General features: G+C 39.9%; 1 protein-coding gene across 6 annotated transcripts in view; it reads right to left on the bottom strand.

Moving 5' to 3' along the window:
• cfap20dc (CFAP20 domain containing) overlaps positions 1 to 19159 on the bottom strand; it is a 42507-nt gene that overhangs the window by 18370 nt on the left and 4978 nt on the right. For 3 of the 6 annotated variants that reach the window (XM_061831997.1, XM_061831993.1, XM_061831998.1), the window contains exons 7-14: positions 18352 to 18498; positions 15934 to 16106; positions 15750 to 15837; positions 14168 to 14287; positions 13959 to 14087; positions 11840 to 12144; positions 4724 to 5086; positions 3408 to 3644 (exon numbers count right to left, since the gene is read on the bottom strand). In XM_061831997.1, coding sequence (XP_061687981.1) covers positions 3408 to 3644; positions 4724 to 5086; positions 11840 to 12144; positions 13959 to 14087; positions 14168 to 14287; positions 15750 to 15837; positions 15934 to 16106; positions 18352 to 18498 — 1562 coding nt within the window. Of the gene's footprint in view, positions 1 to 3407; positions 3645 to 4723; positions 5087 to 11839; positions 12145 to 13958; positions 14088 to 14142; positions 14288 to 15749; positions 15838 to 15933; positions 16107 to 18351; positions 18499 to 19159 lie in introns of all 6 variants that reach the window. The other 3 variants (XM_061831996.1, XM_061831999.1, XM_061831995.1) reach the window with 2 other exon arrangements.

Here is a 19159-nt window from a genome sequence, read left to right on the forward strand (position 1 = left end):
ATTCTTAAAAAAATAATTGATTTATTTTGTTCAGTGGGAAAACTATCACTCTATAATATTGCACTTTATAATAATATAACACACTGTAATTTAATAGTTAAATATAATGTCAAGAATTAAGCCGGTTATACATCATTTATTCCCGCATTCAATTTAGTGCATTTCCTGAAAAGCTGATAACCTGAGCGACCAGGGGGCAGTACTGCGTAGTACTGCGTAATATGCAGGCATGAATGAACAACAGACTCCCAATGCTTGTGAATCATGTTGTATTATGTGTACATGTTGCTCCATGATGTGTCCCTCCATTATGTGTGTTCAAATATCTGTTGCTTTTAAAACTGCAATGATTCATGCTAATTGTTAACATGTTGTTTTGTTTTGCATTTTTTGTTAGCACTAAGATAACCCGACCTTTGTTAAGGCAAAGTATTTGTTTGGTTAAAATACACAACGTTTAAAGATGAACGTTTTATGTTTACATTACGCCTCAGCAGGTGAAACCATAAACGAGCTGTCTTGACTCCAAACCACCGGATTTTTTCAAAGCTATTGCGAAGTATGTGCTTGCTGATTTGCATCAAATAATCATTTGCTCACTTTAGTCAGGCAAGTTTCCTAAAGCTCTTAAAGAAGCTGCCATTAAGCCTCTTTCAAAAAATTTAACGTTGGACGCTTCCATTTTAGAAAGCTATAGAAGCATCTCAAATCTCCTTTTCATAGCAAAGAATGTTGAGAAAGTTATTTTTAATCAACTCAGCAACTTCTTGAATTTAAATGGACTTTTTGACAAATTTCAACCAGGTTTCACAACTCATTACAGTACAGAGATGGCTCTTATGAAAGTGCAAAATGATATAACGTTCAATACTGACTCGGGAAAGGTGTCAATTCTAGTCTTGCTGGACACTAGTGCGGCTCTTGATGTGATAAGTCTACTGTTGAACAAATTAGAAATGTCCTTAAATGGTTCAAGTGCTACCTGGAGAAAACGAGCTTTTTGGAGCCATTGGAAGTGTTCAACCTCCTCTAATGGCAATGGAATACGGGGTCCCTCAAGAGTCAGTCAGTCAGTCAAGCTAAAATTTTCTTCACTAAAAATCACGACCGAAACCTTGGTGTACTGATAGATTCCAATTGATTTTCAAGTAATTTCAAATCAAGAGCCTTCTACCAGGTGCCGAAAATATCAGAGAGAAGGCTTGCATGTGCCAAGCAGACCAGGAGAAGATCATCCATAGTTTTATCTCAAGTAGGCTTGACTTTTGTAATGGTCTTCTGACTGGACTTCCCCAAAAGAGCATTAAACAGCTGCAGCTCATACAGAATGCTGCAGCTCGGGTTCTGACCAGAAACAAAGTCCTCAAATCCTACAGTCTATACACTGGCTCACAGTTAGCTTTAGAATAGATTTTAAAGTTCTGCTACTGGTCTATAAGTCATTAAATGGTTTAGCTCTTGAATACATGAAAGAAATGCTTATGTAATATAAAGCCAGTTGAGCTCTGAGATCTAGAGACTCAGGTTAAATTGTGGTGCATCAAGTCCAAAGCAAAGATAGCTATTGGGCTGCACACAAATGGAATACGTTTCAGACAGAAATGAAGTCAGCCCAAGTGTGAATGATTTTAAGTGTAGGATAAAAAACGTTTTTTTTTTTATTTCCTCATGCTTTTTTTTTCCAACTTTTCCACTTTAAAAGGATATTTCTTATACTGTATGCTCTTTTAATTTGCATTTTTGTTTTAAACGATAAGTTGATTTGGTTTAGTTTCATTGTAAACTTCAACTGTGAGTGGCAATAATGAACTTAAAGCCTCTTTTTGATTAATTGTTCAACATTTGTGAAGCTCTTACTCATTGTGAAATGAGTTGAATTGAATTCACCGTCACCATACAGTGCTTGTATCTCAAGTGTGAGACCGCAAGTCAAAGCTAAAAAAATTGTCCGAATGACAGCTGTTATTTAAAAAAACTTGGAAGTTGGATCACTCTTATCTCAAGGAACCACTTTATTTCCATTTCTCTTTTCTAAGTCGCTTATCCTCACAAGGGTCACGGGAATGCTTATCCCAGCTCAGTCTGGGCGAAAGGCAGACTACACACTGAACTGGTCGCCAGTCAGTCACAGGGCACATATTGACACCATCATTAGAAGATTTTTTTTTCGCATTTAGCACCAGATCACTACGTAATATGTAATGTATTGGGCATACTTGGACTGACATACTGCAATATGTACATAGACAATTGCTACTTGGATATCAATACTGTTCCATAAAATAAATCAATAATGATACTGACATTTGTGCCAACCTTTGTCATCCCGAGACACACCTGTGAATCCATGTTTGTCTGGTAATTTTATTTTTTTTGTATTCATCTGTTGCTCTAAAATATTAAATTGCCATCTGCTTCCACATCTTGGAGAAAAAAAACATTTTCAATCTTTCTATAAGTGATTTAAAAAATTGTCCTGCCTTTTTGTTGTGATGTGCTATGAGCTCTGCCTTGTGTATGTGAGTCGGGTCTGCTTCTGAAATTGAACCTCGAGCATTTGGTCTCATGTGTATGCCTGTAGAACTGGATGCACTGCCAGGGTTCCAAATGAAGACATTACTATTGACAGACGTATTTACTTAAGGTGTGACACATTCATGTATATTGCCTGTATTGATTTATGGACAGACACGCTTCACTGTTGTCTGGAACATGGAGATCTGTAGTTTGCTGGGTGATGGCTGATTCCAACAACATGGCAGTCAAGTCTCATCTGGTTCAAATAACAAACAGTCTACAATACATTTTATGGTAGCGTTCCAAAACAGCGTCAATCCCAGTGCTAATACAGCTGTGCACTATGCTCTACCTGGATCTCAACCACTATCGGATACCTGCAGTATGTAGCAAAATGGTAACAGGCTCATAAAATTAACATCTATAATGAGCGGATTCACTGGGGATCGCGCAGAGGAGCCATTTGGGGCTAGATGGGGCTGCACTCTCCTTCCCTCAGTGCAATGTGCTTATGCTAATGGACAATAGATCCAAATGACCTTCAACAGCCTCTATACTATCATTGAATTCTAAAAAGACCAAAGAGGATCATTTCAAATGACCTAAATAATTTTGAGTCGTTTGGGAAAATGGTGCCAGTCTATCATTTAAAGCAGTAAGAGACCAATTAATGCATTTCTATCTCCATAATCTTTAGTAATGCAGGAAACACACCAGATGAAGAGGGAGCTTGAAATGGAAATGAGCAACCGTGAGGGTCAGGCACGGTCAGTAAAATTATTCCAGATGCGAGATGGAGGGTCAGTGTAGTCGTCATTACCAATAGTAAGTGCACATGTGCACAATGCTTACTGGGATTAAAGTAGCTGAGGATAGAAACTTGTACAAACCATGGAGAAGTGCATCCAGGTAGACGTGTCCTCACTGGTCCGGCTCATGCTGACTTTACACTCGTGGATCGGAGATGCACTGAGGCCAGAGGCTTTGTATTCGTCTTCCTCTTGTTGTCTTTTTAGACTTGCAAGCATCTGGAGCTCGTCGTCATCCCCCTGATGCAATTGTAGACTCTTGGCTGGGTTTATGTGCCAATCACCAGAATCACCAGGCTGCATTGTGTCGTCTTCCTCCTTTGAAATAAACAAAAACAAATCACTTATGCAGACTTACACCGTCCAAATCAAACGGCTTTGCATTCTGTCAGTCTATTTCTACAAAGCCCCCAATGCTGTATGGATCTCTAACAACAGCAGACTACAAATGCCCAAATATCAAAGGCGAGTGTTTTATTTTCATAAGGCCATCTATTCATTTGGGAGAGTAGTGCAATATGAGTCTGACTTTGCCCTGGTGTCAGTAGTGAGGCGGAGAATTAATTCTAATAAATAATGAACCAAGGCCTGGGGAGAACAAACTCAAACACGTCATATTTCTATGACAACTTATCAGTCAAAGGTGTCGCTGCATGCTGTCAGTAGCTGCCACAAATCAGCAGTCGGGCGCTGCAGCCATGACGAGGGATGCGAGGATGTGTCGCAGCACTGTTGTGTAAACTCGGGAAGAAAGCCGCCGTGAAACACATCTCCCTTCAGGCCTCACCGTCACTCTAACCGACTATGTTGATAGCTTGGATTCCTGCCTCGAGCTTGTGAGACCACCAGAGCACTACTACATATCAAACACCATATATATAGTATGATCCCTTTCTTCATGACTTTACAATCCTTAAAATAAAATCAACACCTGATCCTACCCTCATTGGTTTACAAGGCTTCGACTGCTTTGTCTTTCCATAACCACGCTGTTCGGTATAAGCTCAAGTAATGTGCCAATATAAATTCACAAGATCAGACTAAAATGGCAGCAAAAATAAGACAAGGGTACATTGTGTTTCATGGTTAAAAGCATCATCTCGTATAACCCTGTGAACATCCTGTTTGGAATGGAATGTCAAATATTGAAATACTTATACTGTTGGTTTTACTATGGGGCTGTTTATTTTATCTGCGCACTGAGTTCGATTTACGGTCAACAATGAAACGCAATTTCCATGGCTGCAAATCAAAGTTAGTTGGAAATAAAAGATAAAAACACCGGTAAATCTGCGACATATTGTTTTCTCTGCATGGACATCTTTGTGTCAAGGTGTGTCTTTGTCACCCGTATTTAAACTGTTTGGATAAGAGCAGATCCTTGACGCAGACCTTACCTTGAGCGGATCATCCAGTGAGACTTCCTGAAGAAGGCTCCTTGACAGTGATACACTGTTGTCCCAATAAATACCCTGGTTTCCTTCTCCTGCTCCGACTGACCCGTACCTCTCATCCTGTTCGGTACCACAGGGTGAGTGACGGTGTCCGGGAAACATCCCATCATTTCCAGGTGGCTTGCTGGATGGAGAGCGCAGGTGCGTATCACTGGCAGCTGGACAAAGACTTTCGACTGATGTGTCCTCGGTATTGCGATCCTCAGGCTGGACTTCAAGGCCCAAATTTGGATCCAGAGATTGGGAAATGTCATTAGTGGAGTCCGCATTGAATGTTAATTGTGATAACGCAGTGTAGCTCATTTCCTGGAATAAGAACAGAAATTTGGTTGATAAAGATTCATGCTCCACTTAAATTGTCCATCCGTGTTCTGCAGTTTGTCGTGTTCGAGGTCACTGGTGAGCTCCTGCATATCTTTGTGGGCAACACCGACTGGTTTTGTAGCACAGTGAGGTATAGAAAACATTAAGGTTTTATAACATTTCTTTGTCATGCAAAAAATGCCCATTGACTGTCGGAGATTTTTATTTACCACAATCGGGTAAGGATAAATAGACTATGCAGCTGTAGGCTGAGCCAAAGGGAAAAAAAGTTGTTCACGGCTATTCAAACAGAAATGTATGCGGCATAATACAAAATAACAACACTGATGTCAAGGACTATGCGTGACAGGATATTGCTGACAATAGGTTGTGACTAAAGTGAGTCTTCTGAATAAGAGAATTCTCGAGAGAGTGTCAATCCTTTTATTAGCAATTAGCAAACTTACTGGACTGAGCAAGATTGTACTGATTGCCTACATTGCACTGAGTTCCAATTTCGATGGTCATCAAAGCACATTTCCTTTTAGTGTTACAGTGGGAGTATTTTTAAATGTGTGATGTATAAATGATGGTGATCAAAAACCAAGATTCGATGTTGATGAGTCATATGCATAGAAACGTGGTCACATACTAGGAGACACAATGGCACATATAGAGCTCGTGCACCTACGTCACTGGCCACATCGACAGTCTAGCAGAGTATTCTTCAATGCTGTCGGTTGGAGACGGCACAAAAATATGTCTTATAGCATGACACCCAGAGTTTTGTCCGATACCGTTAAACATTTAGAAGATGATAATAAACGAAGGTACTTGGAAAAATGAGAGACACTTGGCATAGAGGACCCATATTTAATGCAGAAGTTGATGTTTTCGCCGATAAGAAATTGGACTGTTAACCCTCTTCCACTTGTCTTGGACAAATGGATCTACACATGTATCTGGTGAGAAAGTCGTCGAGATTAACACGGAAGAGTTTGGAAGTGTAGAAAAGTCTGGACGCATACAAATACTTCGTTGCTGGATCTGTTCTCAATCAAGAATAAATCCCACATAGTGATGGATCCACTCAGATTTTTTCAATATAAATTCCAATATTTAAAAAAATTGCCCCTGGTTTTACACAAAGTTGCATTCATTAACTAGAAAGTGAGTTTCTTTCGGCTTGTCCCTTTCGGGGTCGCCACAGCGTGTCATCTCAGATGAATGCACATATGTGTTGGCACAATTTTTACACCGGATGCCCTTCCTGACGCAACCCTTCTCAGGGAGTGGATGCCGCAGTGGGATACGAACCCACAACCCCTGGTTTACCAAACCAGTGCTCTAACTACTGAGCTACGGGGCCTCAAAGTTGCATTCATTAACTATGATTGGGGGAAAAAAAAGCAAGTTGGGTCCTTCCGTACACGAAGTGTGTTGTAGCCACACATTAAAGTTTTTTTTTTTTTTTTTTTAAATATGCATTGTTCTCAAATGAGTCCAATGCGTATTTAAAAAGGAAATAAACCGCTGTGATAGGTTTCAGCCCCCGTACACAGAAGCGTGTTGCAGCCACACGTTAACCTACATAAACATCACTGTGACCGACAGTTTATTTTCTTTTTTTAAATACGCATTGGACCCATTTCAGAACAATGCATATTAAAAAAAAAAAAAAAAAAAACATATGTCCGGGAGAGGTTAACCAAAGTTTAATGTGTGGCCGCAACACGCTTCCGTGCACGTTGGAGATGACTCCTGGTCTTTTTTTTTTTTTTTTTTAAATGCAATGTTCTCAAATGAGCCAACTTGGCATTGGGAATTTGAGATTGAGAAGAATAATTACTTCCTGAAATGAAGTGATCGCTACACAGTCGGGCACCATCCATTACGTTAAATTGCCAAAATTCATTGATTTTTTCTGGTCTTTTCAGCTGGTATTCCATAGAATGATCTCTTTGAATATCTGTCTCATCTGTTATAACAACCAACAGCAAAACAAGTCTCGGGTATTGTGTACATTCTGCTCCGGTTCATTGTTGCCCACACTGTCGAGCAGCTCTTTTTGACTGGCAATATGGCGCCGTGAAAATGGTGAAGTCACGTGCACGACCTCTATAAACTGACTTTGTTGACTGAAATTACAACCTCCAATCAACGTACAGCTAAGTGTAGATTTCAACTGTTAAACTGTAGAAAGTTGCAAAGACTTACCAATCCCAACATTATCAACCCTTTTACAGAATGAGAACCGACACAAGGACATTTTAAAAAATACTTCAAGGCAAATGATGCTAGTGTTTTGACTGACACTGCCAAAAATGTATGTATTTAACATTTGTTTAATCCTGGGTGGTTTGCAGTGGTGTGGATTTATTGCATTGAATCATACAGAGCCATGTCTAATATGTTGATTCTGTCATACAGCCACTTAAGGTGCCCGAAATAATGAACAAAGCTCTCAGTATGATGCGGCGCGATTGTGCACTACAGCAAAGTAAACCAGCGTAATAAAATGATTGCTCAGTTACTACCGCTCCGAATATGTCAATCAAAACCGGGCAGTACCATTTTGTGAAAGCACGATTACTGATATAGAATTTGGACACTGGAGCTCATTAAATGGTGCGAGTGGTCACAATGGTGTGCCCGGTTGGTTATTGTGGGAGCACTACCGCACATAGTTAAGCGAAGACGGCAAAAGTGATTATTCTGCAAAAGTGCTGAGATCAGCGAGGAACTTATTACTTGAGTATATACGGTTTCTCGCATTGACAAATACATTAAGCATAATGGCGCCGTACTGTTGACAGATGGGGCGTTCCACTGAAATGCTAAGAATACACAGTAATAAGCAGGATCCCTGCAGACTAGTTTGTGCCAGTTTTGAGTAAAAAAAGTGCGAATCGCAAGTAGCAAATCTAGAGACGGAAAGTCGTTAAATGCGGTCGTTACTTCTCCTAAACCAAACACAAAGCTCCCTGAGCAGACAGAGACTGTCTTGTCTCTTCTCCATTTCTTCTCTCGGCTGGCTCCATTTGCGGGAAGCTTTATTCTGGGGTGAAAGGTTATAATAAGCCCTTTGAGGCTTAAGCTTATCAGCGCCATATGTTATTTGCTTTCTCCTTCTTTCGATCCTTCATCACTCTATTTCAAGTGCGAGCCAGTAAACAACTATTAATGAGCATTATTGTGACCGTATTGCTTTGCAGTCTGCTACGATGTTGAAGGCACATTAATATACAACACTGTATAGCTTTATCTCCCTTCTTTTCCACATTTGCTTTTCAGTCAAATCATAAAACAGTTTATCTAGGACCACTGTACACCTCTCTAGATCGCAAGCAAAATGTTCAGTCCTTTTAATATTTCTCTGTGTTTAAGAACAAATGGCTCAAAAGAAATGCATGAACCTGATGCAACACCTTGAAAGATGAGTGAAGAAATGAGCAAGCTGTCAGAAATGATTGAAAATCTAAATCAAGCCAACGTGTGTCAGATAAATCGGGTGCGCTTTTCCTACTATGTTGGCAGCTCGATAACAAGAAAAGCTCTTTGCATCGCAATGATTAAGTCATGTGTTGCAAACTTGTTACACAACCCTGTATGTTATTCTAGGATATGAATAAGGTTTTTGAACCAGAGCTGCCACCCATTATTAGGAATACTGTAATGCCATCATTACATTCAACTGGACACCTAATTAAGTACAATCTAATCCAATTCAATTTTGATTGTGGTATTCATTTGATATGTACTAGTTCTCTGGATATATTTTGTAGCAGTGTGCAGTGCACAACTAAACAGTACACTTACTATTGAAAAAAAAAAACTGAGCTTGATTAATTTAAGTAAAATGTTTTTGACGTAAATATTAATTGTACTTTAATATGTAAAAACAGTTTTTATTATTATCGATTAAATGCAAATGTGTGATATTAACAAGTTAAATAGAACTGAACTGTACTTTGTGATTCTTTTGCGTACCACTAGAGAGAGCCCCCATCACACAAGTGGTATTTGCTTCCCAAATACTGAGAGCTCATGTTGTGGCCAGTGAATTAATGTTTATCTTACCTTTTGGAAAGTCTATATTTCATGCCAAGAGACAAGGTTCTGCTGCTTTACGCCGGCATATGTCCTTGACTTTGGCACAGTTAATGATTTGCAGAGGTGTAGGCTTTAGTTTATTAAAAACACCAAAACACACGAGAGTGGCTCCCAGTCAGCGCAGGCAAGGTTGGACGAGCCAATTTGGTTTATTGGCACCAACCGAACTGTATACTATCTTGAATACCAATTTTCTTCAACATTAAAGGACTTGAAAAAGATAAATGATAAGATCCTAAAGGCCTTGCAATATTTACAAATGTGACCCACCTCTCCACAAAGTACTGTTGTTGCGCTGTTGTTGCTAACTGCTAAACAAACCCTTCAAACAAGCCACTCTTGTTCAATGTTTAGTTTGGAAGGCGCCACTGAACATGGAGCTATGTGTGCAACCAACACAGAGGGAACTTAAAACATTGTTCATTTGCTTTTACTCCCCACCATGTAATGACTGTAAGCCAGTTGGAAATCATATCCCATTAAATTGGAATTACTTATAGACTTATTATAGAGTTTTGAATAAGTAAAAGCAATTAGCATTTCTTTGAAGGCAGCGAGCGGGCTTAAAACTCAATGCAGTTTAATTTCACTGCTCAGCATAAGGAAAATTACTCTATAAATTTTCGAACCATTAATGCATTATCTGATTAAAATAACCCCACTGACACTTTAAGTTTAAGTGCATTCCCCACTGTGAAATGTGCAGTGTGGGAGAACAGCGCTCCGAGAGGCAGTGGGCATGGTGACACTGACGTCAAACTGTGTGTGCTGCGGGAGACGTCATTTAACATTTAACTGTTGTATTACAGTGTAACCTCCAAAGCGGAATGTCCCAAAATTGGGAGAATTTGGAGTTCAATCAAAACGTTTTTGGAAATCTGCCTCAAAAGTCAAACAAAACAACTAACCTTCATCATGTGTAAATCAGTTGTTGCTAAGAATACCAGTGACGATGACAACTTTAGAAGTTACTGTATTTTCCGCATTATAAGGCGCACCTTCAATGAATGGCCCATTTTAAAACTTTTTTCATATATAAGGTGCACCGCATTATAAGGCGCATAGAATAGACGCTACAGTAGAGGCTGGGATTACAATATGCATCCATTAGTTGGAGATGCACTAAAGGCTCAATATTGAGCCATATATAAGGCGCACCGTCGCCTTTTAAGAAAATTAAAGGATTTTAGGTGGACCTTATAGTGCGGAAAATACAGTACTAGAAATGGAACTTAATGCAACATAGCTATGGGTCCAATTAGTAAAACATAAGCAACCCAATTCTTTACATGAAAAAAAATTACTTTACAAACCAGATGCTAACATAAATAGCGCATACAATGACTTGATAAAAAGACCAGAGAAGCTTGCCAACAAATAGCCCATTTTGCTGTACAGAAAACGTTATTTCATTAATGTGAATTCACAACCACAATATTGAAAATACATTTCTTTCAATATTCCCAAATGACAAAGACATCACGTTCAAGATGTCTTCATAATGCACCACACAGTCACACAACACTCTCAAACAATTCAGCAATACCTACCACCACTTGATAATCTCTCTGAAAATACCTTCTGATCAAGATTGACTACTTTAACTTTATTTTTTAGGAAGTAGTTAACATACTTCTATGATCATTAGCACTGGAATATTCATCCGAATAATAATAAAAATAAAATAACTGCTACTTGTACAGTTAATAAAACTGGATATTTTTTTCCATCCATTATTTTTCTATAACACTTTTTGTCATTATGTTCACGGAGGAACTGGAGCCCATACGCCTTTTCAGAAAGCACCTGGGACAACACGTAGCATGCCATCAACCTTCCCATTTATTGTGTATGAGCTGAGGGAACAGGACCGTAGAATAAGCGTGGCACGCCTTCAAATAGAAAAATGCTCTTTTTGAGAACGGCGTCGCGGTGACATCAGAAAGCGCTTCCAAATATGGGAAGTAACGATGGTTTCTTCCTCAATAAAACCAGGGATTTCTTTGTCCCCACCTGTCTAGAAGTGATGAAAAATGACAAACTTCCTTTTAGGCTACCACGTCAACACAATACGGCAATGGTGGGTGCCTTCGTTTTTGCGCAGTGCCATGAGGAACTTTTCCGGTGAGCAACTGTAGTGTGAAAAGGTGTACTGGTTGCCAGGAAATCACAGCGCACAAACAAACATAAACAACCATTCACACTCCTGCTCACACATATGGGCAATTTAGCGTTCTATTTACCCAACATGCTTGTTATTGAAATTTGGCTGAAGTACCTGGAGAAACCCAGGCAAGCGCACGGAGAACATGTTAATTCCACACAGGACCCGAAATTGGAACCCTGAACCTCAGAACTGTGGCTAAGACATGTTAACCCCTACACCACCAAGTTTGCCTTTTATATTGTTTCCTATGAGTTAAATAGTTATGAAATTAGAATGAGGATGTCACCCAGTAGCCCAAAAGGGATCGTGTTTGTCTTTGGACGTTCATCTGCACATTGTTATGCCACGAAAATAATAACGCAATGTTACAAACCGTGCAGCTCAAGGCAGCTGGTCATTTAGGTCAATGCAATTGTGAAAAATGTATCCTAACTGAAGAGAGTGCATTCGTCCCCCCCCCCCCAGAGTGAGTGTACCTCATCGCTTTCACTGCCAATGAAATCATCTTCGGGCTGAGCCTCACTGCGTGTCCCATTTGGGCTTTGAACCCCATCGCTTCTCATCTCCATCTTCTGCTCACCCTGGCCTTGGCCTCTTTTGGGTGAGTGGGGTGGGGAGGGGAACTCGAACACCTCCTCCCGCAGCTCGGGCTCCTCATCATTAGTCTCCCAGCAGCTCCGGACATGCGGGTCAGGAGAGGAAGCCGCCCGGGTCGAGCCAGGGATAGGCTCTGCTGGTGTGGGTGGCGGAATTATGGAACTTGAATTTAAACTGCATTGGCCTAGGATAAAAGATTATGAAAAAAAATAAGACCAAAATACGGAAACTTAACAGGAGAAAATTTATAGAGGGTATAGTAATGTTATAGACTCCCATAGTCTAGAACAGAGGATTCAATCTATTAGAACACGTCGCTAGATGGACTGAGAAAAACGGGAGTGTATTATTTAATTAAGTCCACCCCTAAGAAAAAAGCTGCAAGCATTCATGTGTGCACATGAGAGACGGTGAGCTCTCAAACTCCACAGTGGGCCTGAGCTCAAACATGGGGGCACCTCTCGATATGAATGAGCAAGCACGTTTCAACCTCTCGTCAGTATAATCGCTTCCTCTAATTGCCCACTGTGTGGCAATCCTTGGACCCAGGAGATGTCACTCTGACTTTTATTTAACGTGCCACATTACCATTAATGAACTAACTACTGTGAGCACGGCTGGCCAAAAGAACTTGCAGCTCAAGAGGAACATCTATAGACTAGAAATTGTGGTTCCAAAATAGCATATATGAATAATGAAATGTGCTGAATAAAGAAAAAAGACAACCTTTCACTTAAATTCACACATCGCAGCAATTTACAGTCTTCATTAAATGTAAAGTGCATGTTTTTGGAATGTATCTGGAGAAAACCCACACAAGCGTGTGGGAACACTGACACAAAGCCCAAACCCCAGAACTGGGAAATTTGATAAACACTGAGTGACCGACCCCTGATAACTGTTTATGAAAAATTTAAAAAGTGGTGAGTAACAGAAGAGGTGAGCTCCAATCACCTAGTGACAATTTTTTATGTATGGGCAGTCATGCTTCAAGGCCACAACCGGGATTTGAACCCCAAACGTCAATGGTAACAACAAGACCACTGTTTCCCAACCTTTATTGAGCCTAGGCACCCATTTTACTTTTGAAAAATCTCACAGCAGATTGACAAAGACAATATGTAACAAAACATATGAATACTGGAATGTCTCGATTTGCCTCTTCAATTGTGCAAAGCCGATATACTTGCAGAAAGCTGTTAGGACTGTATGAATGGCAACACGGGGATACAAATTAATAAAGGTTTATTGTACCTTCTGCTAAGAAATTCCTTCTCTCATTATTGTGGCATTGAACAAAATTAAATAATTTTAGTGATCTGGCTGACCTGAAACAGGAGAGTTTTGGTCTTTTTGTCTTCAGACAGTGAGACCAAAAATGAAATGTGTTTTTGCACTGTGCATGTAAACTTCCCACTTAAATTGTGTGTGTGTATACATGTGTGCATTTTTTTGTTATAATGGTATGTGTTATAGTATGTTGTGTACATGTTGTTATATGTTTTAACCAAAAATAAAGCAGAATTCTTTTCCTAATGTGCACCATATTTTGTTGTGTGTCTGTTGGAATATGATGAGATACAATAAGCATTTTTACTTTGGAGAATAACATTAGTGAGAATGTTTGCCTCCCAGTGTTCTCACAGTGACCTTCTCAAACATTTCTTTTTGTTGTGTGCGTGACAGAAGACTAGGAATAGCTCAGCTGAAAAATCAACTGCAAAGGGCCTCAACGTGGGTGATGCAAAATTTAAAAAGGTGGAACAAAAGCAGTGATGTATGCAACCTAGAACGAGGCTCATTACAATTCCGGCAACATTTTGCAGCAAACTGAAATTTGAAAAAAAAAAAACAAAAAAACCCCAATAATAGATTCATTTCTACACCAGTGACAGCTCACTCAACATATCTTTTGAATAATTAGAGGAAAAGTGGTCATTATTCTAGCCGAAAGTGCCATCATGCTGCTTCAACATTCCCAGTAGATGTGAGCCTCACCTGCTTTTAGGGCCTCTGTCATTTCTTTTGGGGTCAAAGGTTCTTGTCTGCTCTTCAGTCCACTTGATGGGGGGAGGGATTTCTCTCTGGTCTCATTTCTCCTGCTGTGGCCAACATTAGCAAGCTCTTCTTGGGCATAATAAAACATAATTTTAAAGCTCAAGTGGTTGTGTCCTTTTCGTACATGCATTCTGGCCTTTGCAGCGTACCCAGCAGCGCTTCAAGCCTCTCTGGTGTTGTTTTTTGGACGCGTAACATTTTCCTCTCGGATGCTTGCTTGCTGAGCACTTTGCCTCTTGGAGGATGCGGCTGCAAGCTTGAGGGTGCTCCTAGGTAAAATATTGGCCAGCAGACCGTGAAACCGTGACATAAACCATAAACGAAGGAATTACAGCAACAGAGGGTCTTGTATTAATTCATTGCAAAAGCTTTATTAGGAGTTTTACTGATTCTACTTTATATTGACCCCCCAGGTGATATTTCTGTTCAAATAACAGTGGCCAAAGCATTAGGTACACTCGCGCAAGCTCATGGAATTTCATACCAGTGGTATATATACACTATATTTGGTAACCTTGGTAAGGTGTATTTTTAAAATGAGATTGTGGAGTAGCAGGGTCATTATAAATATTATCATCCATACCTCCATTTTCTAAATCACTTGTCCTAGTTAGGGTCATGGGCAAGCTGGAGCCCATCCTAGCTGACTTTTGGAGAGAGGCCATCCACGAGACTTGATACCAGATAATAGCAGGGCTCATATAAACAATCGTTCGCAATCCTATTTCACACCTATGGGCAAACTGTTGTCTTTGACTAACTAAACATGCACATACACACATACATATACATATATATATATATATATATATATATATATATATTTTTTTTTTTAGGAAGAAGCCCACATATCTCAGTCAAAACCCACAAAGGGAGGGCAAGAAAATGCAAAATCCACACTGGTGGACCAAGATTTGGACCTAGAATGGTGTAGGATCACGTTGAAATATAATCTTGAGGACTGTTTCAATGGTTTTTTTCCTTGGAAGGCCACATCTGAGAGTCTAAATTTTAGAATCACGTCTCAGTATGCTGCAGTGCAGCACTACATCACTGCGAATTACAACCGGAATAACATATGTTTCTAAAGGGAACATATTCTACAGTATCATGGACACCTGACTTTAAAATTTTGTATAGAAATAAATCTATGGAGTGCTGTCCACCCATTAGGTTTTAAAGATTAACTAACAGAACATACTGTAGATTCTACCCAGAATTTCTGAAGAGGAGACAGCCAATAGCCCCCAGGAGCCAGCGAGGTTCAGCCCACTGGGTGTCTTTCAAAGAAAGCTGGAATTGTCAAGTGACCCAGCAGTATGTGGGGCAGAATGAGAGCCTTGGTTTACCACATGAGACAGATCCCACGCTTAATTAAACACGTTGATTTCACCAAGGCATGAAATATACTGTGTAAATTTCTATTGATTGATTCTTACAATAGTTTCACAAATGTGTACTGCAAACATGTTATGAAGACACATGGGAACTCATATATATAAAAAAAAAAAAAAAGCATTCATGTATTGTGTGTCCTTTGATACATCCCTGACAGAAAAGTGGATTATGTTTCGTAAAGGCAGAAAAATGTTTATACAGCTCTTGTATTCGATACATACTTGTAGAACCCAGCTTTCATTTGAACAGCTTACATGTGCGCATCAGAGTGATATAATACAATGACGTACATACCGTATAGCTGCAAAACCAGATATCGAAACTAATCATTACCCTCTTGATGAAGATGTGATGGTTCTGTATCTCCTCTGTGTGCATTAAATTGCTGGGATGTTGTATTTAAGTATGCTTGTGGGACATACTGCAAAGACAAAAATAATTACAGTTATACAAGGCATGATGGTCTATATGATAAACAGTAAACAGGGATGCACTCTGATAGAATTTGTGTTATTACCGTTTTTTCGTGACAGGGTTCTCCTTTTTCCATTCCATTTGTGGCTGGGGCGGCTTTTTTCCCAGCATGTGTTGCTGGTTCTGAGGTTCTCGAGCCTGAGGCTGTGTGCAAAGCTGCCTGGAGCTTGCTTTTGTGAGAAGCCGCTGATCTGGCAGCAGGATGCTGGTCAGGTCCTTCACAGACACTCATATAACTTATTGACGGCTATCGATCTTCAACAGCTAACATTTAGCGTGTTCGGGCTTAAAGTGGGGCTGCAAATAATGAGCATTTCATTTAATGCTCAAAATGACGATGCTCAATTGTGATAACACTTGGAGTTGTACGATCAATCCGGTAGCACTCTAAAAGGCATTGACAAAAATTCTTAAAATGAAGAAAATAAACAAGGATGCCAGTGGCAATTTCAAAGCCTCGGATCACGCGGGATTCAGAAGGGTCTATTTGATTCTAGGAATAAAGAACAGTTCAAGTGGGCATCATATTGACAACACAGGAGCATCGGCATCTACACGGGATTCATTTACTTTGGCAGCATGTTTCAGTCTTCCAACAAAAGGTACAAACTTGTCTGATGCTTGTGTTGCGGTTTTGAAAAAAGGCACAGTGATACAAACAGACGTGGTGAAGCAGCAGCCTCCAATAACTCATGAAAGAATGTGGGCAAGATAAACTTGCAGTGACACACGACTAAATCCTGGAGGTCTAAATAAAAACAATCTGCGACCTTGAATCAAAAGTATTTTGCGTAGGATTGAGATGTTTGGGTTGTTTATTGTGACTTCATACCTAACAGTTCTTGACAAGGCACTGAGGCAAGCATGCAAAGCTGTCGCCATTTAACTGGATGTCTTCTTTAATAGCAATCCTTTTAATTGTGATGGGGGAACGGAATGCTAATGATGCTAATCACGATAAGCTCATTCTTGTAGGTGGGCGCTGCTGTCTTTTGCGGGCACCGCCGCTTGAGTCAACACGTCTGAAACAGCTGTCAGAACAAATAAATATGTGCCGATAAGAGGCCACAGAGGCTGCAGGACTGGATTACTGGTGCATGTCGTTGTATGTGAGAAGGAAATCCAGTGCAGAGGGAAAAACAAATGATGCACTCGTTTAACTGCAGCAAAACAAAGTGCACTCGATCTGGAAACACTTCTCTATGTAAGTCTTTATACACAAAGAACATCTCGTGAAAATTTAAAAGCGTCCTTGACTGTCCTGAAAAAGCCAATAAGGGTCATTTTATTATGATTATTATAGTCGTTCAAAAAAGAGCTGCACTGAGGAAGAATAGCAGTTGAGCCATTGCCAGGGTGACTTCAGATCACCTACATAGATGAATAATGCTAAGAATTAAAACATTTATCTGTCTGCAAAAGCCATCGCCGTATGCTCCATAACGCCATACAGCTAGTTAATGAGCGAGCACTTTTTGTTCTTTTCTAGGTTAAGAAAAACATCAATCCATCCTGAGGGAATACGATAAGTAATCCTTTTGCTCTCATTTCTGTTTTTCTTCACTGACTTTTCTGAGGACATTCTCCTATTTGAAAGTGCACAGCAACAAAGCAAAGATTGATTACAAAAGTAATCTTGAGGTGCATTATCGTCCTGTGGTTGCCGTAACAACTGGCTTGGGTCTCTTCACAGTCCTTCCATACTAACTGATGCCTGTTCAAGAGAGAACTGGAGGAGCTCCTTCCTTTCCCCTGAACTCTTATCTTATTAAAGGTGGTACAGCTAGTTATAAGGACAGGTTACTATGGCAACACACCTCACTATTTGGCATTTTAGATAAATCTCAATTTTTACAATCAAATAGAGGAAGGCTCACATCGAAGGTGAAATTTGAACTTATTCCGTTACATTTATGGATTGTTTGACTTTGTATTGATTTCATCAGGGGTTGAACCGATTAGTCGACTTTACCGCAACAACGTTTAATGCTTTCCTCTCCTCGACCAATCGGCCAAATTACAGAGGACTTTCGACTCAGTCATCTGTTGCCGTGGCAGAAGATAATGCTCCGTGGAGGGATAAAATCTCGAGCCAACAAGGCAATGCAGTCCTAATACGTCACGGTGGGTCAGAGTATGACATGAAAATGGCTGTGGATGAGAACGGAGTTAGCCTTGTTAGTTTCGGCCATTTCAATTGGCGCTAGTCTTGTGATATTCTGGAGTTTTTGGTGGCGAGGAAAGAATGCAATGGTGGAAAAGTGAAGCTCCATCTTCGTTGTCAAAATGTTATATCAACAACTGTCATTTGCTGTACTGTACCACTATAATGTGCTAAAAAAATAATTTTAATCAATGAGGACATCGATTCATCGACTTGGCCTCGACTTTCGGCTCATTAGAGTCGACGACAAAAAAAAAATCTTTAGAAGTGCAACCGAACCAGCCCATTACAGCTTACCGTAGTCGAGACTTGCATGAGTTGTCCTCAAATCTGACTTCTGCAAGACTGCCATGTTCAGAACCAGACACTCGTGGGAAACGTTTGGTGGAAACTGGCAGTTGCGAGGGATCTGATCCATAACACTGGCTCCAGTGAGAAACATATCTGGAAACAAAGTGGAATACGATGCCAACACAAACGAAATGGCGCTAACACAAAATCCCTGAAAGGTTTAACGAACATTTTCTGGTGTATTCGTTCCAAAAGTCAAAGAAAATTTATTTACATGCGAGGCCACGTGATGTTTAAGCAAATCTTTTGAAACTTCAGGTCAGTGAGCATCTCAAGGTTTATCGTCACAATTGCAATTTTTTGTGATGGCAAACTGGAAAAAAGTAATAACTAGTGAACATGAAACGGAACGTGCAAAGTTGGAAATTTACAGAAAATTACAGATTGAACAAAACTCTAGTTGCTCATTACAGATTGAACAAAACAACCAGTTAGACATCAATTCCAAAGAAAATGAAATATTTACAAATAGATGTCATGCCAACAGACACCATCCATATTTTTTTTATACGGCTTGTCCTTACATAGGACAGCTGCAACCGAGGCTGACTTAAGGTGAGGGGCAAGGTAAATTGTGGATTGGTTGCCAGCAAAAAGCCAGAAAAAAAATCTCCCTTATGGAAAATTGTGTGCCTTCAATTAACCTAACGCATGTTTTGGACTACAGGATGTGGAATACCTAGAACAAAATCCAACATTTGTTCCTAAATATATTAAACATGTTTGAAGATAATGTAATAGAATTGTGCCGACT

This window comes from Syngnathoides biaculeatus, chromosome 10 (genome assembly GCF_019802595.1).
Source record: "Syngnathoides biaculeatus isolate LvHL_M chromosome 10, ASM1980259v1, whole genome shotgun sequence".
NCBI classification, from domain to species: Eukaryota; Metazoa; Chordata; class Actinopteri; order Syngnathiformes; family Syngnathidae; genus Syngnathoides; species Syngnathoides biaculeatus.